Source organism: Carassius carassius, chromosome 1, assembly GCF_963082965.1.
Source record: "Carassius carassius chromosome 1, fCarCar2.1, whole genome shotgun sequence".
Lineage (NCBI taxonomy): Eukaryota > Metazoa > Chordata > Actinopteri > Cypriniformes > Cyprinidae > Carassius > Carassius carassius.
In genome coordinates this window covers 1,588,022-1,615,429 of record NC_081755.1, presented here as the reverse complement: position 1 = coordinate 1,615,429, position 27,408 = coordinate 1,588,022, and the positions used below count along the sequence as shown (strand labels likewise).

General features: G+C 39.7%; 1 protein-coding gene across 4 annotated transcripts; it reads right to left on the bottom strand.

Annotated features, from left to right (window-relative positions):
* Positions 1-5,365: 5,365 nt before the first annotated feature.
* Positions 5,366-16,620, bottom strand: LOC132137373 (gastrula zinc finger protein XlCGF57.1-like). Of its 4 annotated transcripts, XM_059547612.1 has the most exons (4): positions 16,467-16,619; positions 16,153-16,309; positions 6,905-7,217; positions 5,366-6,811 (listed from the first exon to the last, which is right to left on the bottom strand). In XM_059547612.1, the coding sequence occupies exons 2-4, from the start codon at positions 16,211-16,213 to the stop codon at positions 5,995-5,997; spliced, it is 1,191 nt and encodes a 396-aa protein (XP_059403595.1). In that variant the 5' UTR covers positions 16,214-16,309; positions 16,467-16,619; the 3' UTR covers positions 5,366-5,994. The 4 variants fall into 4 exon arrangements, with proteins under 4 accessions (XP_059403595.1, XP_059403507.1, XP_059403457.1 ...); XM_059547524.1 differs by having other exon boundaries at positions 5,366-7,217; positions 16,445-16,620; XM_059547474.1 differs by having other exon boundaries at positions 5,366-7,217.
* Positions 16,621-27,408: the final 10,788 nt, after the last annotated feature.

Here is a 27,408-nt window from a genome sequence, read left to right as displayed (position 1 = left end):
TTAAAAATGAATTATCATTAAAACCGTGTTTGATTATAAAAAAAAAAAAAAAAAAAAAAAAAAAAAAAAAAATTATCGCGGTTTTAATAACTCACTATTAAATCATGTCCAGCCAGCAACAGTCTGACGCAAGCGCAGCGCACAATGTTTTTTTTGTTTTTTTTCGAGAAGGAATGGCGAAAGTCAGTGACTTTTCTATGCTTTTCTATGCTTCTACACTTTTCATTGTAAGGAAGGAAATGCCACAGAATTTAATCTTTCTTTAAAATTAAGTGCATAGAGTTGCTTGTTTTATTAGTTGTTTGTTGATTATTAAATATAAAACTTGCTGAAATGTTTTCAGTGTGAGCATCAACTATTTTTGAACACTTTCATCTCGTTTCAACAAAACAGTGATAATTTTGATAATCGTGATAATTTTAGTCACTATAATCGTGATATTAAATTTTCATTCCGTCCCATCCCTAAAATATAAGAAACAACTATACAATAAGGGAATGTAGCTGGTTCGGGGTAGCTCGGTGGTTTGTGACTGTTGTTTCGTGGCGTGCTGTCTTTTAAGGGGCCGTTCATATATCGCGTCTTTTGCGTGCTCAAGTTCGTTATTTCCAATGTAGGCGCGCGGTATGCACGCTCATAATGGAAGCTACGGGGTCGCGAAGCGCATGCGAAAACAGGCGTGTTCGCACTGCATCGCGTTAAAAACATCTCAACTTTTCAGAATGCCCCAAGCGCACCGCGGGTTATGTGACAAGAACTAACCAATCAGTTTCATCCTTTAACAACATTGAAAGCTCAGCTAAGATGAAGGAACTGCTGATCATAGCTGTATATGGATTGCCATTTTGAAATAAATTTAGTAGCAGAGCTACTGCAAGCGATTTTTAGTGCTGCAAATCCATTTATCCTTTCCTGAAATTTCAACGTCTTCATGGAGAGAGCACGTCATGGTTGCTTAGCAATGGCAGACGCCCCAGGGGCGCAACTGCCCGAGCGCTTTGGAAAGAAGAGAAAGCGGCGCGACTAGCATTTTCCACACGTTTTTAGGCGTGATATGTGAACGGCCCCTAACGCGTGTTCGAAACCCACGTCAACACAGACTTTATTTTTTATTATATCCTTACTTTAGCCGCAACGGGTGATCATACCAATAACTTGTAATCTTTACAAGAATATCAGAATCATGCAATGAGCAAGTCTGCGTTTATTAGACACTTAATAATATCACATCAGTTTTTTAGAATCACCGAATCTGCTGCGGTCGTTCCATCACATCTGCAGCAGAGACCTGAACCAGGAAGTTGGTCGCTAGATCACACGGTAACCACTTAAACTGTAACACCGGAGAGCGCCAGGATGTTTTCCTCTGAGGTGCTCGTGCATCGCAGGTGTGCTGCCGTGGTACACCATATCGGTTTTTCAAAGGGAACAAAGGGCCATTTTATTTGGCCTCTGTTTGAAGTATTCCCATACTTTGGATAACAGTGGTCTCTGTTATTTTGATAGAATGCAACTTTCTCCATTCCCAGTATGCCATTACGCGAGATGTAAACATTGTGACGCATTTTTGTAGTCGACGTAATCAATGACGTCGACGCATCGTTGCAGCACTAGTCAGTTTCATGGTGAATGAGGTAGTGAGCAGACCAATACTGCACAAAGTGACTGGTGCATGACATCATATATTAGTGGGGGGAGAGGACCTGGGGATGTGGGATCTGGGGGAGGGGGGTTGGGGGGGTTCATAGTTCAGTGGTGCCTGGGGCAGAAGAGGGGAGGGTGGGGGGGTAAGTTTGGGAGGGAGTTCAGCTTCCTGACAGCCTGGTGGATGAAGCTGTCCTTCAGTCTGCTGGTCCTGGCCTGGAGACTCCGCAGTCTCCTCCCTGATGGCTGCAGGCTGAAGAAGCTGTGTGACGGGTGGGAGGGATCACCTCTGATGCAGAGGGCTTAACCACAGCAGTACAGCTAACATCCAAAGTGGCCATAGTGAAGGTAAGGGTTCACGCAATAGGAGATGAGGAACAAGCTGTAGGGAACAGAAAAGCTGATGAAGTTGCAAAGGAAGCAGCCAAAGCTCAGATCAAATCGCCATTTGATATGGGTAACAAAAATCAGCTAGCTATGACTATGCACATAACAAATGTACCTGATATTGACATTAAGATGTGCAGAGTCAACCTACCCAGGTTGATTTAGAGCACCTGGAGTAAACATAACTGTGCTCCAGACAAAGATGGACTCTTGAGAGATGAGAAGGGAAGAATAGCCTTACCGAAATTAGGACTAGTAATCCTTACCAGACACTACCATGGACTGTCACATACAAGTTGTGCAAAAGTAGTACAAGTGATAAATCAATCGTATTGTATTGCAGATGTACACAAAACTTTTAGATTTGTGTCTCACATGTACACAGGTAAACCCGCACAAACCTATTAAACATGATGCATTACCGCATCCAGAAGCACCATTTCAACATTTACAAATTGATTTTACACACATGCCACCAATAGGTAATCTATAATACCTTTTGGTCATTGGGGATCGATTTTCAAAGTGTCCAGAAGCATTTCCATGTGCGAAGGAAGATGCTAAAACAGTGGTAAAGATTTTGACTAAAGAAATAATTTCTAGATTCGGGATACCTAACACTATTGAAAGTGATAATGGAACACAATTTGCAGATTATCTGTTTAACTGAAAGTGCTGTTCCTCTCTGCGCTCGCTGAACAGTTCAGATGCTGAGAGACAGCTGTGTGCGTGCACAGGGAGAGAGAGAGCTTGTGCGGCAGTCTCAGAGACTAAATAAGGTTTGTCCAAGGCTACGTCTACACTAATTCGGTTATATTTGAAAATGGAGTTTTCTTCTGAAAAGGCTCCGCGTCCATACTATCATTTTCAAACGTTTTCCAAAAGTTGCTCATCCACACTGAAACGTATGAAAATGCTTACATCCCCCTACTGTGCATGAGTAAAGCTTCGACCTGCATCATTTCCGATAGTTGTTTATTTACTTTCCGGTTCTTTGAAACTTTGTGGCAATGGGCACTGAGTTTTTTTTTTTTAATGGATTGCTGAGGTGGAGTTGTTGCCGTTTATAAAGTAGCCAAAGCAAGCGAGAATGTAGACTGGGAGACATACCAAACCACTGCTGTACAATGTCGTTCACCATCTTGGCTTAATTGGTTGTATGACTGCATCACATGACTAAACATGCGTCATTGTATTCAAAAGCCCCCGTTGTCAAAGTCCACACTACGACGCGAATACAGCGTTTTCAAATGTATCCGCTTTGGAGAGCGGTTTCTAAAAGCTACGTTTTCGTTGACTTTAAATGGCGTCTCAGTGTGGACAGAAGCCCAAAATGGAGAGAAAAATATACGTTTTCAAACAAAAACTTGTTAGTGTGGACATGGCCCAAGTCGCTAGATCAGTCATTAGTCTTTTTTGGGGAAAAAAAAGTCACTAAATCTAGTGACAAAGTCGCTAAGTTGGCAACACACTGTGAAATCTACTTTGTTTGGCCTTCCGCTTTGTCATGACTAGAGCTGATCGTAACATTCCGTCACATGCTTGAGGTATTAAGCCAATCACAATGCACCGGATAGCTGGCCAATCAGAGCACACTTTTCAGTACGATGAGCTTGTGAAAATCGGCATGGATCAGAAGGCGGTGCACAGAGGACATACAATAATCTACAATATGTGGAAAATAATGTGTTTTATTACCTTAAAGAGCATAAATACATTTCATTACACCAAATAATGTTCTTCTTATCAGCATCATGTGACTCCTTTAACAACCTTCAATGGAGACACTCTTATCTCTTAAACTTATATTCCTTGAAACCACTCAACACAAGACCGTTACAGAGGAAATTTTTTAATCAAATTAGCAATAATTTTACAAATTACAAAATATAAAAAAACACCAACAATGACAATAAATGCATGAATATTAGGGTGACCACCTGCTAATAAGCCCATGGGGGGACAAGGGGTATGTTTCTGAGGGACAATGTGGGACACCTTGTGCAGCGGTGCCCCCACCCCATGGGCAGACTCACTGATAGTGGTTTACCCATTTCTAGCACATACCACCTTACTAGATATATTAAAAATGCCCAATTCCCCTAAACATGTGTAATTGCTGATGTATGCTCATGACAGAATTGACAGATTGTTGTGTAAATTTTATCTGACTAAAGAAATATACAGATGTTTTCTCCAAACATCTTTGTTTCCAACCAGCAAAGGTGATCTAAACCATTGTTCTTACCTTTGATGTCTTCTCTGTGGCAATGGAGAGTTCTGCACTTCTTCCCACCAGAACCAGATCAGCTCAGTTGAGTCTTTGCCGCTGCAGAGCTTCGTAATCAGGAATTAGGAACAGGATCAGGAACAAACTAAAATAATAACTTTAATCATATTAAATTACTCAGAGACTTGTTTAAAAGTTTTAAACGCATCACCATTGTACATGGTTTCGCTTTATTTTAGACAATAACTCATAAGTAAAATAATAACAAAAAGTAAAAGCGTAAGTCTTCACCCCGAGATGCGGCAGGGGATGTGTCCAGACCATAACATTATATAGTCCCAAAAACAATACATCATTTCTTCCGTATGCCACCTTTTGGTGAAAAACATTAACACATCCGCATGCACCCACACACTCACTGTCAGGTTGCTATGGATACAGGAAGTATAACATTTCCTTTTTTGGCAACCCCTCTTCAGCACACATACATTTAGTAATTGCTGCTTCATTTTCTTTCCATTAAAGCTAATTAATCTTTCTCTAAGCTATTGTAAAATCTTAAGGGGTAGGCTAAGTAGCTATTGCTAAACTGCACAGCATCCTCCTCCCTGTGTTAATCAGATTAAACACATTACAATACAATTTTTTAGTAAGAAAGTCCATCCTGCAATTCGTATTGCAAGATGCATTTATTAGCAAAAAGCAAGCCGTCAGTTGATCTCCTCTTCTGTTTTTCTCGACGCTTGTCTTTGTTCTTTTGTCGTTTGACCTTCTTGTCTTTCTGGAGGTCTGGAGGCCTTCAACAAATAAATCATCAAAATCAATCTCTATTCTACCTGGTTCATTATCACAGTTACCTATTGAGACACGATTGGGAATATTGTGATTGGGGGACCCCATTCCTAACTTGGGAATCTACCAAACAAGATGCACTTCCACTTACGATTTACTTTAGCTATTTAATTTTATTCATTTTTCATTAAAATGTATTAACTTTAAATAAATTATAATATAAAATTATAGGATTAAAATGAATTGTAGTTGCTCAACACCAAAGGAACAGTAAAAAAAAAAAAAAAGTCAAAACTCCAGAGGTTCACGGAACGAGAAGGGTGTAAGGATGGTGAGATTGCATGTTAGTAAAGGCAGGCGCATGAAGAAAAAAAAACAGTTTGAAACAGGACACACCTTTTTTTTTTAATTGATGATGGCGGTGCCTCAGAGTCTCTTTCTCCATTTTTCGAATTGGAAAGCGTGCATCTAAAAGTTCCTTCCCAGTGTGTCTGGTTTGCACGTGCGTGCGCGGTCATGACAACAACGAAAAAGTAGACAACAACCTAGTCAGCAGTTCAACCGAGGGGTGGGTGTGGCAACAGCAGCGTGCTGAACTGTCAAGTAATGTTCGTTTGGCTGCATGGGGCTCAAGGATATAGAGCGACCAACTTTTTTTGAGCAAGCATTGATTATGCGTGACAGTCTCAATTTGGGGGATGCATGAATTGGGCTTCAAACGCTGTGCGCGCACGCGCAACGTGGGATCGGTGGTCACCCTAATGAATATATAAGAAAGAAAATAAAACAACACAAATGTAGGGTTGCTCTCCTGAAGCCATGCGCGTGCACACACACACACACACACACAAGCATCAGATCTGAACATGTTTTATTCGTATGACTAAGTAGAGAAGATAATAGGATGAAACTCTTCTCACAGGACTGGCAGTAATGGGTCTCTAGCTAGTGTGAACACTCTCGTGTCTTTTCAGGTTTCCTAAAATACTGAATTTCTTGTCACAGTGTGAACACTGGTAAGGTTTTTCTCCGGTGTGAACGGTCTGGTGCTGTTTCAGTGCATAAAGGTCATAAAAACTCTTTCCGCACTCAGAGCAAGTATGATCCTTCACACCGCTGTGTCGTTTCTGGTGTATTTTTAAACAATTCAGATGTCTAAAGCTCTTTGTACACAAATAACACACGTAAGGCCTCTCCTCTGAATGGGTTTTCATGTGGTCCCTCAGGTTATCTGGCCTAAAAAAACTTTTACTGCACTGGTCACAGTTATAGATCCTGTCTCTAGAATGATGGAGCAGATGTACTTTGAAAACACTTAAGTTTCTGTAACTCTTCCCGCACTGTTCACAGGTGTGCAGGTTTTGTCCTGTGTGGATCTTTATATGATCATTAAGTCGCTGTTTTCGTGTGAACTTCTTCCCGCAGTGATCACACGAGTGCGGTTTCTCTCCGGTGTGGATTCTCATGTGTTGATCGAGGCGGTGTTTTTGTCTGAATCTCTTTCCACACTGACTGCATGTGTGCGGTTTATCTTCACCCTCTCCAGCGTGGATTCTCATGTGTTCATTGAGGTTTCCTTTATGTCTGAACTTCCTCCCGCACTGATCACACGTGTATGGCATCTCTCCGGTGTGGATTTTCATGTGAATATTCAGGTTTCCTTTATTTCTGAACTTCTTCCCACAGTGATCACACGAGTGCGGTTTCTCTCCGGTGTGGATTCTCATGTGTTGATCGAGGAGGTGTTTTTGTCTGAATCTCTTTCCACACTGACTGCATGTGTGCGGTTTATCTTCACCCTCTCCAGAGTGGATTCTCATGTGTGTATTTAGGTTTCCTTTATTTCTGAACTTCTTCCCGCACTGATCACAAGAGTGTGGCTTCTCGTCAGTGTGGATTTTCTTGTGACTGGCAAGGTTTGCTTTTTTTTTGAAAGTTTTATCGCAGAGATCACATGCGTACGGCTTCATTCCACTTTCAAATTTTATGTGAAGATTAAGACTTTCTTCGGATGTGAAAATCTCTTTACACTGAGGGCAAATGAAACATATTTCTGGTCTTGTTTCCCACGAGGGACTCAAGGATGTTTCATCAGTTTCGATGTCATGATGTTTCTTCCCTTCTTCAATCACTTCTTCTATCTCCTTAATCTCTTCCATCAGGTCTTAATGAAATAAAACAATAATAATTTTCATTAAATCATTCAAAATGCCAAAAAGACCAAATATAAAGGGAAAATGGGAACGCTGACACATTAGCAATAAGTATGATCATTTTGATGAATTCATTTGAACGCTGTATGCTGATCATTAGATTATTATTTTTAATAACATTACAAACCCCATTCCAAAAAAGTTGGGGACACTGTACAAATTTTAGTAAAAAAGGAATTGAATAATTTACAAATCCCATAAACTTATATTTTACAATGTAATATAGATAACATATCAAATGTTGAAAGGGAGACATTTTGAAATGTCATGTCAAATCTCATTTTGGATTTGATGAGAGCTACACATTCCAAAAAAGTTGGGAGAGGTAACAATAAGAGACCGGAATAGTTAAATGTACATATAAGGAACAGCTGGAGGACCAATTTGCAACTTATTAGGTCAATTGACAACATGATTGGGTATAAAAAGAGCCTCTCAGAGTGGCAGTGTCAATCAGAAGTCAAGATGGGCAGAGGATCACCAATTCCCCCAATGCTGCGGCGAAAAATAGTGGAGCAATATCAGAAAGGAGTTTCTCAGAGAAAAATGAGAAACTTCTACAGTGCATAATATAATCCAAAGATTCTGAGAATCTGGAACAATCTCTGTGCGTAAGGGTCAAGGCCAGACGGCACTGCATCACATACAGGAATGATACTGTAATGGAAATCACAACATGGGCTCAAAAATACTTCCAGAAAACATTGTCGGTGAACAATCCACCGTGCCATTCGCTGTTGCCGGCAAAAACTCTATTGGTCAAAAAAAGAAGCAATATCTAAACATGATCCAGAAGCGCAGGCGTTTTCTCTGGGCCAAGGCTCATTTAAAATGGACTGTAGCAAAGTGGAAAACTGTTCTGTTTCCAGGCGAATCCAAATTTGAAGTTCTTTTTGGAAAACTGGGACGCCATGTCGTCCTGACTAAAGAGGACAAGGACAACCCAAGTTGTTATCAGCGCTCAGTGCAGAAGCCTGCATCTCTGATGGTATGGGGTTACATGAGTGCGTGTGGCATGGGCAGCTTACATATCTAGAAAGGCACCATCAATGCTGAAAGGTATATCCAAGTTCTAGAACAACATATGCTCCCATCCATACGTCGTCTCTTTCAGGGAAGACATTGCATTTCCCATCATGACAATGCCAAACTACATACTGCATAAATTACAACATCATGGCTGAGTAGAAGAAGGATTTGGGTCTGAAATGGCCAGCCTGCAGTCCAGATCTTTCACCCATAGAAAATATTTGGTGCATCATAAAGAGAAAGATGAGACAAAGAAGACCTTCTCTTTCTGGCTCAATACTGCATTGGTTTTCAGCAACAAGGCAAACTCAATCCGAAGACCCGAAAGATGAACTAATCAATTCTCTTTGAGGGCCGGATCTGAGAAAATGTCCCCTTGTGCGGGCCGAATTACCTTTTTGTTCAACTCTAGTTTGCTTACAATTACATTAGTATTAACCATACAAAAACTACAATGTAATTTACAAAATGTTATATATGTAGGTGTGTGTATACTACTTCCATCAGCGCGACTGCAGCAAAACACACACTGCTGCTCACATCAAACATTTTTCATAATCAGAGTATTATGACCAGTACTCAATTTGATCCTGTTCTGGAAAATGTTTGAGTTTGATTTTTTGCATCCCGGTAGGCCTACTCTCTCTCTTGGGTCTGGCCTTGATGTGGCGAGGGGGCTTCCGTGTTCCAGTGACCCTGGAGAGCGATAACGTTGGGAGCACGCTCCTGGTAGGGTCACCCTAGGCGTCCGGTCTCCAGGATAGGTTCATGACAAACAAAGGCCCCAGCATGTCGGTATGCTGTGAGGTGGCAGTCCCACCAACCGACTATCCTGCGGAGGGCTAGCAACCCATCTAGGAGAAACCCTTTTGTTATGAAACCGATCAGAGAAAGTAGCCGGACTGGCCAACATGGTAACGGACCCAAGCCTGCCCCCGACCAACGAGTATGGATCAACCTTTGTTGTAGGACCCGAGTTGGCACATGTAATGTCCAGACACTCCTTCACCCCGGAGCTGCCACCCTGCTGTCCCGAGAGCTCTGCCGCTATAACATATCCTTGGCAGGGCTCTGTGAAGTTCGATGGCATGGCAATGGCGAAACAACAGCTGGCGACCATAGCTACTTCTGGAGTGGCCCCGATAGACGGACAGGCCTTTATGGTGTGGCACTTGCCATCCCAAAGGCCCTCCGCAATTTCTGACAGATTACTGTCGGCCCGCTTTCTCCACCAACACGGCAGGATGACCGTAATCGTTGCTTATGTCCCCAATGAGGATGCGAAGGATGCCTTCTTTGACTAAATCAGGCTGTTGGCCAAGCCTCACCGCATGATATCACCATCATCCTCATCGATGCCAACGCCACTATCTAGCAGTGATCGGTCCACAGGCTCACCTGTCGACATAACCTTTGCTGACAGGTCCACAAACGACAACGGCAACCACCTATTCCTTCTCTGCCACCACAACAACCTCTGCATTGCTGATACCGGATTTCCCCGGAGGCTTATCCATCACTGGACATGGTACAGCCCAGATGGCAGAACCAGGAAAGCGCTGGACCATATCATCATCTCTCGACGCTGGAAGCGGTTTGTCACCAACTGCCTTGTGTACCGAGGAGCAGAGCTTGCCAACAGACCATCGCCTGCTGGTGGCCCAGCTCAAGTTAAAGCTGCGAGCCAACCAGCACACCAAGACTCAGCATCGACTGGACTACTCGCTACTCAGTGATCCAAACATCGCCACAGACTTCAGCTGCACCTTCCGCCAAACCTTTGATAATCTGGCTACCGACAAGGTGAACGACTGGCAGACCTTCAAGAAAAGTGTCATCTAGTCAGCTCACAATGTCTTCGGATGCTCTTGACCTTTCCCGAAAAAGCCTTGGATATCGGAGAGGACACTCAATATCATCGATCGGCAGCGTGAGGCCCGGCTCCAAGGTGACCTGACAGAGTATCAGTGACTGAACCGCCAGCGCAATGTGGCTATAGCCAAGGATAGGGAAAAGTTCTGGCAAGCAAAAGCTAAACACCTACAGTCCGCGGCCAATAATAACAATATGAGCCGTGTCTTTAGTCTGCTGCACTAAGCCCGTAATGGCCCACACATCAAGATGGCCCTGGTGAAAGATTCTGATGGCAACTTTATAGCAACTGAAGCAAACTGCCTCGAACGCTGGAAAGAGCACTTCAGCCTCCTTCTGCAGCATAGTACATCCCCGGCTGATCCCGCCCTCTCATCGGCCGTTAACGCTGCAGTCCCTAGTGCTGTCTGCAGCACAGACCCTGTCACACCTGAGGAAGTCAGAGCCGCTCTAGAAAAACTTAACAGGAAAGCCCCCAGCATCTGTGGAATAACTGCTGAGATGTTAAAGTCAGGCGATGAAAGCATCGTTGAGTGGCTTACCCACATATACAAATAAGGTGTGGGAAACAGAGAGGCTTCCCAGCGACTGGACCAGAGGAGTCTTCTTGCCCTTCTGGAAACGTAAGGGTAACAGACTAGTCTGCGGCAAGCACAGAGGCATTACCCTTCTCTCCACCCCCGGCAAGCTCTTTACCAGGATCTTGCTCACTCGTGCTCTCCCAAACATCAGAAGCAGCCGCCGTCCCCAGCAGGCTGGCTTCATGCCTAACTGCTCCACAACAGACCAAATCTCCACCATTCGCTTGCTGATAAAGAAGACCTATGAATTCCGTAAAGATCGCCATCTTTACATCGGGTTCATAGATCTGAAGGCTGCCTTTGACACCATCTGCCACACTTCACTGTGGAGTATCCTAGACGCCCTTGGAGCACCTCCCAAGATCTTCGCCCTGTTCAAGTTGCTTTATAGCAATGTTCAAAGCGGTGTCCGCATTCCCTGTGGCTTGGGAATGACATTGTAGAGCCTATCCAGAACTTTGAGTTTCTGGGATCCATAGTGACAGATAACGGGGACCTAAAACCAGAGATTACCTGCAGAAGAACCCTGGCTGCGTCAGCCCTGCAGTCTCTCTGGAAACCACTCTGGGCAGCACCAGACCATCTCACGCTAGACGAAGCTCTGGATTTACAACTCTGCAGTACTCTCCATCCTGCTTTATGGCTCGGAGACTTGGCCCTTAAATAAGACACTGGCTGCAAGATAAGACGGCTTTAATAGCAGGGCTCTCAGAACCATTGAGAACATCAGGTGGCCCCAGCGGATTTCCAATCAAGTGCTTAGAGCCCGCACGTGCTAGCCCAGAGCATCCTGCCTGGCTTCGCAACGTTGCACCCGCTGGTTTGGCCATGTCCTCGGCCTCCCTCCTGACCATCCGACAAGAGCCATTCTCCAGTTTGATCCAAGGGCCGCAGGCTGCAGACGACCACGAAGTAAACCCCGCACCCAATGGCTTGACGTCATTGCAGGCAACCTCCAACAACACGAAGTTGCTATGGAGGATGCAGAGCAGCTGGCAAAAGACCGTCAGCACTGGAAAAAACTCGTTCATCTGGTCGGCTCAACGCACAGGGATGGGAGGACCCCCTACCCATCGCAGGAGCCAAATAGATAGATAGATAGGTAGCCCTACTTGTTTTAAAACATCTTGCATGTACAGTGCATTAGATCGTAACAGTGGAGTAGGGTTTTCCTGCACAATTGGAGGCTGTGGATTTAGGACCCCGCCTATAGGACCTCGGTTATAGGACCCTAGTTCTTTCTGACAGCGCCACCTACCGAACTGGACCACCAAAAACACTCATTTGAGATGGACAATGGATTTAGCTTAAAAGAGGAGCATGAAAGCATGCTGATGTTAAATGTGTTAGATTTACCTAGAGCTTACTGTATTAGTATGAAAACTTGCTTAATCATTGTTTTACCTTATTAGTTAAGTATAAAAAACCTTTCATAATTCAACTGCCTGGTTGCACTACAAATTAGCCTGGCGTTTTGGCATTGTTTTGCAATCATGAATGAGTCATTTGGCAGTTTTAAAAGTCTGTAACAATTTAGCCTAATCTGCAGGCCTATGACACACACAGTCCCAGATTATCATGGGTTACTTTCTGTGATGTTCTGCATGGTCAATATGAATTTTATGGATTAAGTTAGGATCATTGTAGGACATATAATGAAAAAAAATGCACTAGGGAAATTTTAATTGAGATGACCTCAAAATATTCAATATAATAATAGGGTCTCTCTTTTTCAAGATGCGTATAACAATCCAATGTTCAGTAGTGGTATTATAGTATATTTATATTAATGTTTTTCATAGGCCATCATAAATGCCCTGGCTGTCCTCCAGAATTTCTCCTTAAAGGAGACTGAGCACGTATTCCTTTCTGATCTGGATTATTATTTTATTTTTTATTTTTTATTTTTTTTTATTTTATTATTATTAATTATTTTTGAACAATGCCCAGTACACGCTTTTGTTACTGATATTTATGTTAACATAACAGTGATTGTTCTCTGATTACCATTTCAGTGAAGTGGAAGAACTTGACAAATTGACAAACAATTGACGAAAGAAGGGAGACTAGGGATGCACTGCTTGACCGGTCATAAATCGGAACCGGATGGTTTTTGCTTAAAATACGCGATCGGCAATCGGCCGGTTTTTGGCCGATTTTTCCGGAAGTGCGTCCGCGTGCACATACTACATTGTAATCAATCGCTATGTCATTTGTGTGGAAGTATTTCAAAATCTGTGAGCAGGACACGTGCAGCCGTTCAGTGCTGGAAATGCAGAGCTACATGTCTGAGGCACTGATAGCAGGAAGCGATCAGCCGTTGGTGTACTGACACACCAATAAGAGTCCCCTTTTCTGTGCGCACTAAAGCTGCGCGAGCGTATACTTGTACCGGTCCGCGCCCTGTGACAGGATGTTCAGCTCAACCTCTCGCGTGTTGGAAGAGAAACGAGTTTTTTTTGTAAATTGGAACTAGCATACACGTTTGCAAAGGCAGAAGTAAACGTCAGTTCTGCATTTGGATGATTATTTTTATTTTAACTTAAAACTACATAGACTTAATTTGATTTAAAAATCACCTGCTGTACCACACTGAAAAAAAAGTGTTTCATTCACCCAATTAAAAAAATTTAGGGTAATGATTCACATCTATATTTTTTTACTTGAGACAATAAGTTATTTATTTTTCATTGGCTCAAGTAAAAGAAATATAAATGTGAATCATTACCCTAATTTTTTTTTTTTAATTGGATGAATGAGACAATTTTTTTTTGTTTTATTCGCACCAACATTATTTGATTTTAACATTTTGGAATAATGTATTTATATAGCAATTTAGTCTCACTGGTAAAGACCTTTTTTTTTTTTTAAACAAATTTAAAAACTAAAACAAATACTTAATGCTGATTAAGAAACCTCTTATTGAATGTGCGTTGATTGTGTTGTTAGGACTGTAGAACTATGCAGTTGTTGCCTTTAATTTCACATGGTTAGTTAATCTTTTAATTTAAGGCCAGTTCTATGTAGTTTCAACCCAATTTAAAAACAAAAGCTAAATGCTGATGTCTGTACCATCTATGTTTGTACTAAATGTAGGCTACTTACTGTGCAGTTACTGCCGTTAATTTCAGATGGTTACGGTTATTGTTTTATAATAGCCAAAAGCCAGTTTGGCCTATTAAATACCAAATAAACATCTTGTTTATGCATACTTTCCTTCTTTCTTGTTCGTCGCTTAAAAAAAAAAAATCGGAAATCGGTATCGAATCGGCCAGTTTGCTTGTAAAAAATCGTTATTGGAATCGGCCATGAAAAATCATGATCGTGCATCCCTAAGGAAGACCATTCAATTGGTGTATATTGCTGTTATATATTTACACATTTGAAGTTTGGAATTAGACATCAGTCACACCCTCCAGGATTTTGCGATGTTGTGATTTGCAACGTCAACGAAAATTTAACCAATCCTCGCAAATTCAGACCAGTGTTGCAATTTTAACCAATCACCACAAATTTGACCAATCACTGTCGTCGCCTGGAGCTGATGTCGACAAATTACCTTCCGCCTTCCGTGTTAAGAAAAGCAGCATGTTCGGAAGGTATCACACTTCCCGAGCAAAATAACAGCAATAGATCTCCAAAAGCAGTACCCAGGCATTCTGCATGACATTCTGCATGCAAAATTGTGGTAGAACGCAAAAGGAAATCATCGATTGACAAGCATTTTGCCACCGCAAAGCATGACATGAGATGTGCAGAAATGCAGGCAGGACGTCAGACAGATCACAATGACACAGGCTGTTGCATCCAGGTCAATTGCAAGCTCTGAAAGAATTAAGGTGAGTTATTTCAAATGTACATGCATCGTTAATGTTAAAGTTGGTATATATTAGGACTGTGCAAAAAAACGAATGCGATTTTCATGCACAACTCATCAGTAAAGACGCTCCTGTAATTAGAAGTATATCTCCAGCACGTGTGTTCAGATCAGGGTTGCCAGGTTTTCACAACAAATCCTGCCCAGTTGCTTCTCAAAACTAGCCCAATCGCGCTTCCACGAGGTTCCCCGATAAAAAATTGCTTCCCGGGGTTAAAATATACGTTTTTTAGCAGGGTTGCCTTGGTAAAATTCGCATTTTAGGGGCTAAATATCACGTTATTTGTATTGGGGTCGCTTTGACCCACGGAAAACAACCACAGACTTGGCAACACTCTATATATGTATATATATATATATATATATATATATATATATGTGTGTGTGTGTGTGTGTGTGTGTGTGTTTAACCATTTCTCAGTGTCTTTGTTCTTTTAATTAATGTTTTTTTTTCATAATTAATGTTTTTAATAATTCAATATTTTACATATAACTTATATTAATTATGAAAAATGGAAAATTGCACCTATTTCTCAACTTCCACTACCTTGTTCATTTTCTTTCCGCAGTATAATCACAACAAAAACCTAAAAAGCACCGCAACTTTCATCGCAATTTTTTGGAAAAGCTCACGCAACATCAGGCATTTTAGGCCACAACGATCACAAAAAAGCCCCGCGAAACCCTGGAGGGACTGGTCAGTAACATGAACATTATATTTGACTTTCTCTCTCTATAACTCCAATATTTCATAAGTGTTAAATCAGAGATATACATGTCAACTGAACATGTTACACAACTGTTTCTTATTTAATTCTCTCTCTCTGAGTTAAAGCCTACAGCCAATGTGCAGCAACTGATGGAAAAGGGAGTCTTTTTGGTGCTTTTTTCTAGCACAAATTATATTTATAAAATATAAAAATGTCAATAAACTCATTCTTTAATCATTCTCGAGTTTTGTGTTGTTTCTCTAAAACCATTACAATATCTGGCTATATCATTTAGTGACTGCATATTCTGATTCCATCTTTATTTTACCTGATAACGAGCAAATTAGTTAAACTTAAGGAGATTGATCAATATACAGTAGAATTCAAGAAATTAAGACTTACTCACATTTTTCAGTTGTTTAAAGATTGACATTTGTAATCTGTTTAAATTTAACCTCTGATAAATTTTGAATTAAAAAAAACACATTTTATAAAACACAATAAAAATACTGCTGAGATTAAATGTCTTTCAATCTGTGTATGTACAAACTAAACCACCTGGGTCTTATAACTTTGGTCCTGACACAGCAGCCTCCGATTGTGCAGGAACATGCTGCTGTAACAGTGAGCGCTGTGCGGGTCATTAAAAACAACATTAATATTATGTGCTTGTACGGTGTCTTTTGCGACGGCGTCGAAAGCGTCTTATTATATCATTATATTGCAGCTCTATCATATAATCTGACTCCTCACTCCTTCAGTTTAACTGTGTTTCACACACATCTGATGAACTGTTTGAGGAAACACAAACACAAACCTATCTTTTCTTCGATGACCTCCTGCTTGATCCTGCAGGACTCTGCTTCTGCTTCATTCATGATCTCTGTGTGATCTTCAGGTGATGAAAACACTCCAGCGTTCAATCATTCATCAGTCAGAGACTGAGAAGCACACACACACCGAGGGATACACACCTGTCAGAGGGAGAATAATCATTTACACCTGTTTGAACTCACGTGTCGCGCATACACAGCACTTAGACAGCATTACTTCTCCTCACAGATCACTCTTTCGATCAAGAGACATACACACGAACACAGAAGTCTGACTGAATGTAACAGTGTTGCTCACATCGCCGCTACACGATTATTCCGGTCAGCAGACACACACACACACACATTTAGCAGTGCACCACACGAACGACCCCGTGAAGAACGGTTGTAACGAGCGAACTCTGTAACTGTATGAAGTGTGTTTACCGTCAACCGCTTGAAGAGAGCCGAGGCGCGCGTGGTGACGTCACCGGCGAGCGACGCGAAGTTCTTCTTCTTCTTCTGCATCTCATCTCATCTCATCTCAAAGGCGCATTACCGCCCCCCACGAGACTGGAGTGTGAGTGTGAGAACGACATCAGAGGAGAGAAGGAGAGAGAGCGAGAGCCAAAAAACCATTCCTATTAAATTATTATAACTTAACCCAGTGTTTTTCAAAAAATAAAATTAATAACTTGTGTATTCTAACAGATGCTTTCCCTAATAAATGCTTTTGTTCATCCATCTGTGCCTTTAGTTTGTGCCTTTTATATGCTTCACTGTCTATTGCACATTACAATCGGTGCATAATCCAGTGGGGTGTTTTAATATTCTGTGTAATGTTGTATTTAACCCAGTGACACTACCATCTCGTCCCTTGGGCTTCTGTCCTTCCTCATGTTTGTGACTACTTGTGTTTGTATACTGTATAAATGACGTCCTGTATCCGCTGTGTACCAATATTGCTGCCATATTTTAAGTGAGCACTGCTTTTAATTGCTGTATATTGTTTGGTCATCCTTGAACCCTTGGCCTCTTTTTCTTGGCATATGTTCTGTCACATTGTATTTCTGAACGAATGTTTAAAAAATAAAAATAAATAAAAGTCTGTCTCTTTTCAAAGATTCGGCTCTTTTGCCTCGGCTCTTTTAGAAGAGCCAGCTCTTATACGTCTCTTTATTTACGATCACTCGGGGACTAATATTTTAGCCCAACTGAGCATTGTTTGTATATTGATAATATACATTTTTTTTAATTCAGTTTTTTTATTAATAAAATACTTTTATGCAGTTTGTAAAAAAAAAAAAAAGTTATTTAACATTTTAGTAAAAATTTTAAATGAATAATTGAACTTGAACCTCAGCAAACAAATCAAATAAATAAAGGCAAATGTCTTAACATTAAGACACTTAATCTTTAGCGCAGGTTGGCATTCAGAAATATTCAGTAAACAATATTCAATATAAATTCAGTCTCCAATATCATTGAAATGCAGCCGGACACTGCTTCTTTTTCAGGAAGAGAAAGACCCAAAAAATCATTTATGGTACTTACTTGACAAAAGTCCCTTGAGTTCGGCCACAATTTAGTAAAAAGGAATCAGAATCACTCAGACTGTTATGATAATAGAGATATATAAGCTCAAACATAAAAACAAAATTGAAAATATTAAAAACATATTTTTTAAATGTATTAAAAAAATATTGATGTAAGATATGAAAAATCTATTTAGATGCTAAAGCAGTGAAGTGATTACTGTGAGGAAGTGTTTTACTTGAGATTCTGTCAGTTTATATGTCACTTCCTGTTTGTTGTTGGCGTCTGTACTGCGTCTGAGCTCCGTCACTATATTCTTTTCATTGACTATTTTTAACTCAAAAATCAATTGTATACATCATCGTTTCCGTTTATATAACGTGTGAATATATCCTCTATTGTATTCTAAAACAAAAACAATCAGAGCGCCTCGCTATCACTAGTTTTATTTTGATCTCCCGGGTCCGCTATTAGCTTATAGCCCATTAGCTTCAGCGGCGTGGTTGCAGCTAACTGCGCTAACATTGCTAATACTCTATTCACACGCATTACCACTGCTGTACTCACTGTTACTTGCTTTAATGGCGGATGAATGTCAACCTTTGATTGCAGGTGAGGCGAGCTGCATTCGGTGCAGTAGTGATGCGCGGGTCTGGGGAACGAAGGCCGTGGAGAAGCAGATTCGGGACCTGGAGGTGAGGCAGGCCCAGAGAGCGGAGAGCAACATCTCCAGGACACTTTGCTCCATGTGACTAGTAAGACAATTCTCAAATAACTATTATGATGAGTTTTGTTCCACCCGCTTAAATGATAAAAGTACTTGTGCTGTAAAAACTATTAAGACTGTGTCTGTTCCCCAAATAGTGAGGTCAAAATATACATTTAATGTAGGATCTAGAAAAAATCTTATTGGGATTAAACCAGGAACATGTAAAGTAAATGAACAAAAACAATCTTTAAAGTTTGGGCTCATAAATATTAGATCACTCACACCCAAAGCAGTTATTGTAAATGAAATGATCACAGATAATAGTTTTGATGTACTCTGCTTGACTGAAACCTGGCTAAAACCAAATGATTATTTTGGTCTAAATGAGTCTACTCCACCAAACTACTGTTATAAGCATGAGCCCCGTCAGACTGGTCGTGGAGGAGGTGTTGCAACAATATATAGTGATATTCTCAATGTTACAGATTTTATTTTCAAGAGAAAGCTGTGCAGAACAGTCTGTCGAGTCTGTGTCGGTTCTCTATTTTATACAGTGCTTCTGAAGGCGTGCCCATGTTCAATACATTTCATACATATGATTCTGTTTATCAACTCTTTTACCTTTTATGGATGTCTCCAGCTTGCTTTTGGGATGTAGAATTTATTCTAAGTGAAACGAGGAGGCCTAATCATATATTTTGTCTTATGTCAAAACAGTGTGTCCAACTTTACTATATGCTGTATTTTGGTAATGTCTGCACCAAGGAGGTCTGATCATATATTTTGTCTAATGTCCAAATAGAGTGTGCAGATGCACCATATACTATCCCCCTGCACTCCCTGCACTTTCCATTCTCACGCAGGCCTCTACATACAGTCAAATGCAGGATTATAACAGTAGAATAACTTCATACATAGATGGCTAGAGTCACATTGATTATGCCTGATTAGTTTACATATTGACCAATGAAAATCTTCTTCAAAAACGGGATACAGGTTTAACTTATTCGAAGTACTTCTGCTTAATGTTACACTGTCAGACATGCAAAAGAAGTCTAATGTGTCTCTTGCTCTGGCTACTGTGTATAGACCACCAGGGCCGTATACAGAATTCCTAAAAGAATAGCTGAAGAACCGCTTCTCAATATCATTAACTCGTCGTTAACTTTAGGTCACGTCCCAAAACCATTCAAGCTGGCGGTTATTAAAGGAACACTCAGACTTTTTGGGACTTTAGCTTATTCACAGTATGCCCCAGAGTTAGATAAGTCCATACATACCTTTTTCATTTCTGTGCGTTCTGTAAGTGTTATTTGACGCACGCACCGCTAGCCTAGCTTAGCACAAAGACTGGATGTAAATGGATACTGGTAGCATAGTAATCCCAATAAGTGACAAAATAATGCAAACATTTTCCTATTTACATGTTGTGATCTGTATAGTCACAGCGTGTACAAATAACAAGGCTATATGAGACAGAGAGCATTTTTAATCGTATAAATACTGGGAACTATATTCTCACTAGGCGTAGGAGCACAGCTAACGTTACTTGGGCGGAGTGATTAAGACAGATGTATTAATTATTGGACCAAAAAACACCACACAGAATCTTGTAGATTACAATTTGCAACTAGATGGATGTACTGTTACTTCCTCTACAGTCAGAAATCTGGGTGTTATATTAGACAGCAACTTGTCTTTTGAAAATCATATTTCCAATGTTACAAAAACCGCATTCTCCCATCTTAGAAACATTGCCAAGCTACGAAACATGTTATCTGTTTCTGATGCAGAAAAGCTAGTTCATGCTTTCATGACCTCTAGACTGGACTATTGTAATGCACTTCTAGGTGGTTGTCCTGCTTCGTCAATAAACAAGCTACAGGTCGTCCAAAATGCAGCAGCTAGAGTCCTTACGAGGTCAAGAAAATATGATCATATTACCCCAATTTTTACAGTCTCTGCAAGGTCAAGAAAATATGATCATATTACCCCAATTTTTACAGTCTCTGCAAGGTCAAGAAAATATGATCATATTACCCCAATTTTACAGTCTCTGCACTGGCATCCTATTAAGTTCTGTATCAGTTACAAATTATCATTACTTACCTATAAGGCCCTAAATGGTTTAGCTCCTGCGTACCTAACTAGCCTTCTACCACGTTACAACCCATCACGCTCCCTAAGGTCACAAAACGCTGGACTTTTGGTAGTTCCTAGGATAGCAAAGTCCACTAAAGGAGGTAGAGCTTTCTCACATTTGGCTCCCAAACTCTGGAATAGCCTTCCTGATAATGTTCGGGGTTCAGACACACTCTCTCTGTTTAAATCTAGATTAAAAACACATCTCTTTCGCCAAGCATTCGAATAATGTATCTCTTAAATTGTGACTGCAGTTGTATCTGATCAAATGCGCATTTTTATTCATTAGCTTGGGTTAAACTAATTAATTTTACTTTGTTGGATCAGCAGCTATGCTAATGATGTCTCTATTTGTTTATATGTTTCTGCTGGGATCTTCATCCCGTGGTAACTAGGATTTACACAAGCTCCAGTCTGGATCCAGAACACCTGAGAAGAGATGATGCTGACCCTCAGAGGACCCCAGATGATGCTGACCCTGAATCAACAACAGAACTAACAAATATTGCTACATGTGTGACTGCATCATATAATAATTGCCGTTAATAATGTTCATCGTCTGGCTGACTACGTCTTGTATTAATCTTTCTGAAAAATCCAGTCATATGCACACAAAACTGACAGTGACCACTTATAAGCTACTACTAAATATTATAGAAACGTAATTTTCTATGAAGTTGCTTTGTAATGATTGTATCGTAAAAAGTGCTTTACAAATAAACTTGAATTGAATTGAATTGAATTTTTCAGTGTTAATACTGCCCCACCACAGGGCTGGCGCCATGCTGCCCCCTCACTCGAAATATCGTAATAATTGTTACTCTGACACAAATTCCCGCGTGAGCGGTTCAACTAAGAAAACAGCACTAGTAGCTATGATTAAATATGATTTTTGTGTTTAATAGAGGGCGAGATGATCGTAGTTTGTTAATATTTCACTGTATTGTTATTGTTTGTTGCTGTTTAAGTTGTTGTAACTTAAAATGATGCATCTGTTAAAAGGGTCGCAATGAATGTTTTATGTCGCAATGAGCTTGTGTTTCATCAACTTCATTGTAACAGTTAAGTATTTCTGGTATCACTTGTCTATATCTGTGGTTAAACTGCTGCCTAAAACGGCTCACATTTTTATTTCCTAGATGTCAGATTTTTTAATTTTGGTGTCTTTGCGATTTTGTTTTATTCAATACTTTGCCATCTGTATTTGCTAAGTAGCTTTTAATAGGTTAATTCACTCAGAACGAATTTGTAATTCCCTTCTCTTTTTTTTTTCATTGTATTTCAATGTAAATGCGCTAGCTGACGTCTTGAATGCTTCGCTCACGTTTCAGGTCTTTCTAAGACACGGCGCTCACATTCAGATAAATTCAGCATCTAAAACACGTCTCTAGACCTTGCAGTTTCAAAAGAAAAGAGAGCCGGCTCTGCCTCACCATTAATTATTAGTCTCCCCTAAACTACAATTATTAACTTGCTTCATGCACAAACATGTCATAAACATTTTTTCAAACAAATATCCTAAATCATAAACATCCTAAAGATCCTATTTTCCCAGGAAACCTATAGCATAATGGTCAACCGGGGGCGCCAGTAGCAATTTTACTACATTCCAGTAGCTTCGGATTATAATGAATAAGATATTGAGTATCTTTGGTGTACCAGTACTATGACGCTATAAAAATAAGTAATTGTGGTATGTTTTTGTACCTGTTCTTCAACAAACACTGAGATACGTAGTTTGCAGAGATTTGTTTTTTAAATGTACTTTGATTACTGTCATTCTTAATGCCTAAATAAAATAATTTAATGAATGCAAAAATATATAGGCTATATTAACGATATATGAACGAGTCAGTCTGTTGTTCGTTATCTGGCTCGGCTCTGTGTTCATCTTCAGTTCTCTCTTCACAGCAGTTCAGTCAGTGTACTGTTTGAGTAAATGAATTCAGAGGGAGTGTCAGCCACATTAAAAAATGCGTATTGGAGATGCGAACCGTTTAAAACGATTCAGTTCGATTTGGTGAACTGGTTCAAAAAGATCCGGTTACATCGAATGATTCGTTCGTGAACCGGATATCACAAACTGCTTTGTTTTGAACTCTCTCTCACAACAGACGCGGAAGAGAAGACAATGCTGAATAAAGTCGTCGTTTTGCTATTTTTGGACCATAATGTATTTTCGATGCTTCAAAATATTCTAACTGACCCTCTGATGTCACATGGACTACTTTGATGATGTTTTTCTTACCTTTCTGGACATGGACAGCAGACCGTACACACAGCTTCAATGGAGGGACTGAGAGCTCTCGGACTAAATCTAAAATATCTTAAACTGTGTTCAGAAGATGAACACAGTAACGTTATAAAATACACTGACTTATTAAACACACTGATTAAACTGAGGAGTTCAACGAGTGATGTTTTGCTGAAGTTACCTGTTAAGTGGCCAGTCAATCATTCAGTCGTCTGCGTTAGATGCAGGCTTTCAAATAGCTCCGCACGATGGGTCAGTTAATATATATGTGTGTGTGTATTAGCACTATTGTTCAATTAATTAGCCAATTTCATTCATCATTATAAGTAGTAATAGGCTGAATTGCAAAGAGGTAGCCTAATTCTAATACACGACATGACTATCCATCATTACATTTTTATATTTATGTAGCCTACACAATAATAATCTTTTACACTGTAATCCTTTTGTTTTTAATATTTGGCTTGTTTGCGTGATGCGCATCCCTGTGTGTAATAAGCAAAGTCAGCGTGCACTGTGGACCCGTCCAGAGGCGCATTTTCTACCAGCACGCTCTTTAAATAACAAATCAATTAATATGCTTGAATATTTTAAATACTCTCTGTGCACTCATGGGAGGACATCTTCTGTTTTATTGGGATGTTATTTGTGTCTCAGATTGGACTTCAGATACGTGTTTTCTACGAGTGTTGTTCATATTCAAAAAAAGATTTTCCTTGTTTGATTCTGTGGAAGATTTTTATTAATAAGATTTTACTCAATCAAGTATAATCAAGAGGAATCTAGTCACATATATGCATACGTGTCTTATTCCATTATAGCCTTTGTGTGAAAGGAATGTGCCTATGTCTGCAAAAAACATCCTGACCACCACAGATAGGAAACATCTGGAAAAACATGCAATGGGCCTCTTTTCTTTACCATAGCATATCTCTAGGGAGGTATTAAAATTGCAAGCATAAGGAAAAGTCTGACTATTTGGAACGCCCTGTATAGGGTATATAATGGGATGGCACTGAGCATTCGGGAGATCTTCTCACAGAGAACATCTCGGCTTTGTTTCTCTCTGAAATAAAGTCTATCTTCTGGAAACAAAACCCCGAGACTGTGTGATTCCTCAGATCCATGGCAGACAAAAATACACTACAATTCCTGAGACAGTTGTTTATTGATTTTCCTACAATACTCACTCAGTGACTTCAGAGTTTTACGTTTATTCCTACCTGCCGTGAGAAAGAAAAATAGACTGAGTTTATACCTATCCTGAGTATGCATTTCTGTTTGAGCTCAACGTGATCTCATGAGAATGCGTGTGTATTTTTACGCTAAATGTGGTTCTACCACACGTACATTTACTTACGTTTTCATGCACATAAAAACGTACAATTTAGATGTATTTATAGCAGTAAAACGTACAAATACTTACGTTTTAGCAGCTAAAAAAACTTAAATAATCTAACGTAAAGTGTGAATTTATATGAATTCCCATGTATTAATATTAAAATCGTGGCTTTAATGATTTAAATCTGTTGTATTTAATTGTCATATCAATAAATGTTTTTATTGAATTTATTGAAAGCAGTTTACTCATCTACTTAATAGGAAATAACATTTCTGTGCATGCTGCAAACCATAGATACACAAAAGCACAGCATAAAATTACAAATCACATCCATTTTATTTGTTTGCTGTACTCCATATCTTTAGAATCCAGATGTTTGCAAGGAACATATCCATATCAATCGATCTTCATCTTCATTCTCAGCAACAGCGTCCGTCACAGTCAAAGCCCGCGCTCGTTATGATTCGAATTTGAAAATAGCGCCAGTGCGCCACAGGAACGTTACGACATGGTTTACGACACTAATATCGAACTCTCATTGGTTCTCACATAATTCGTCACAGATTGGGACATGTCGTGTTTCAGTTGATAGAGTGCGCCAGTGCGCCTTCACGGAGAGAAGACAGATTCATAATTTCACGGATTAATAAATTAAATTCTGCTCTGTACCCTATAAAAACTATTACATCCAGAGAGGACTGCGACTGGAACTCATTATCATTTGAACTACTTTTGGTACCACTTTTGATACTTTTTCGCAAAAAATAAATGATTAACATTATGTTTGTTTGTCTGTTATTTGTTTATTTATAACAGTAACGTCATGTAGTTTTAAGAAATGGTTATGGGTAGGTTTAGGGGTAGGTCAAAATAACGTTTTAATGTTATATTGTTACTAAAATTGTGTTTTATTATGTTTTATTCTTTTAACATTCTGTATAAAATGGGTAGGTTTAGGTTCGGGTGAGGTATAGGGATCTTACATTTATCAATAAAAAATTATAAAAAGGGAATATATACATAAATATTTTAAAAATTAATCCGATACGCATTGAAAAGCAGCGTCATGAGCAAATTTCTATGGATAACTGACTGGTCAGAGAACACGTTCTATCTGTACGTATTTGAGGTTGTTTTTACGTAAATTTCGATACGTATCGAACCTGTAATTACGTCCAGATAATACGTAAACAACACTGTAAATACGTAAAGGCACATACGTATTGGACAGTTTTAATTTACGTCTAAATATGTACGTTTTGATTGTGAGATCAGGCTGTTGAGCTTCATTCCACGTTTCAGATTTTCGTTATCCTTGCTTCTGAAGAAATTTGATACAACATTTTTTCTTGTCGTGCGGGAGTAGGTCTGCAAAGGAGCAACAGTCAGGCGAGGATAGAAAGTAGATAGCCTCTCACACACAATGCCACTGCGTTCCCAAGATTCAGTGCAGTCATTGAACCCTTATGTTGTTTAAATTGTCTGCCAATTTCAACGTACATTTCATCAGAAAAAACAGTCTCAACAAGAAATTATTAATTGTCTTTCAGTCAACTGAACTGAATAAATGTTTTGGTTTCTCAGAAAAGTCATTGCACGAAGAGAATGAAGAGCAGATTGAAGAAGGCACAACAGAGAAAGGGCAAGATCATGAGTGGTTTTGGACAATGTGTCTGGAAAGTTAATAAAAACAAACAAAGTTACAATTTCTTTAGTTACCAAACTCGTATTTGTCGGTGATTGTCACAGTACAGGGACAGAGAGAGCAAGAAGAAGAGGAAGACATGAGTCAGGAGAGAAGAGAGAGGACAGACATACAGAGAAAGAAATGTCAGATGAAGCACAGACAGATAGATTAGATCAGTTTGGCATAGGAGAAACTGAAAAAGGCCCAAAACAGACAAAATTACTCTATTATCCCCAGGAGAATGCTGGCTTACAAAAAAGATAATTCCAGCCCAACTGGTTTCAAACTTCTGCTTGGCTTGAGTGCTCACAGAAGACAGATTCTGCCTACTGCTTTGCCTTCCGTGCCTTTGGTAAAAACCCGAGGCATTTGTGAGTAGTGGATACAAAAACTGGAAAAAGGCGCTTAAAAGTATTTCACAAACATGAGGGGACTCAGTCACACACGGATTGTATTTTCTCCTGGAAAAGTTACAAGACTAGTGCATTACAGAGAAATGTTATACAGCAGATTGAAGCAGCAAATGCTGATGAAACTAGACAAAGAAGGGACGTGTTGTGGCTGTGGCCTGTGTGTGTGTTTGGGAAGCAAGGGCTACCATTAAGGGGTCATGATAGAACAGCAGAAAGTCATAAGGGCAACTTCTTGGGATGCATGGGGCTTCGGCAGAAGTTTGATCCTCTCTTGCAGCATTACTCCCCCATCAAACGGCAATATTTCTATTTATCAATGTGCTACATATGTTGAATTGAATTGAATCGAATTGAACGCCTTTATATTCATTGTATTTTTGAGCATACAAAGAAATGTTTTTTTTTTTTTTAAGTCTAGCATTAGTTTTTAGCTACAGAAATGTAATAATCAAATTTAAAACAGCATCACATATTTGACTTAAAGATTGTTCTTTACTACAGTTACAAAAGGTTTTTAATCAGGAGCAGTGAGTGATTTCTCTGTTGTGCTGTTCGATTAATATAAAGACTGTCACTGCGTTCAGCCGGATATGTCTGCTGTAGGATACTTACCAAGACGGGCATTTTGACATCATTTATGTCTGAATTTGTCCATTTAGACACTATACTTCAGAGAGAGCTTTATATTTTTTACACGCTTCGGATGAGCGCACGCACAAATCTTCACATTGCACCCACGAGCTCGGGTCCTTTGGCTGTTAAATGTTTAAACTGACAAAGCTTAAAGGAGTTTAGTTTAAACACATATCAGCGTGTGCTGAACCGAACGGTTCAGTTTTTTTCAGCAAACTGTGCCATCCCTAATAACCACAGACAATTAATAAGACTATAAGACTGTACACAATTGACATATATATAGTGTATATTACTGCACATGTATTATTGCACCTTACTGCAGATGTAGGTTTTCACATTTAGAAACCAGATATGGTAATTTCACTTGACTTATAATTTAGTGCATTTGTTTGAAGTTTTGATAAATAAAGTGTACAGACAGTGGTACTGCAGATTGACATACTGCATATTGTACACAATTGTATATCTGATATATCTTGCATGTTGTATAGCAGCAGTATAGACAGAAGAGATTTAAATGTAATAAGTGACTGTAGATAAAA

What these genes read in the sequence shown, in the direction of transcription:
- LOC132137373 (XM_059547524.1), bottom strand. Translation starts at nt 16,213, where the DNA reads ATGAATGAAGCAGAAGCAGAGTCCTGCAGGATCAAGCAGGAGGTCATC. An exon ending in GGTCATCGAAGAAAAGATAG is followed by an intron (nt 7,218 to 16,152) that starts GTTTGTGTTTGT and finishes TATTTCATTAAG; the next exon opens with ACCTGATGGAAGAGATTAAG.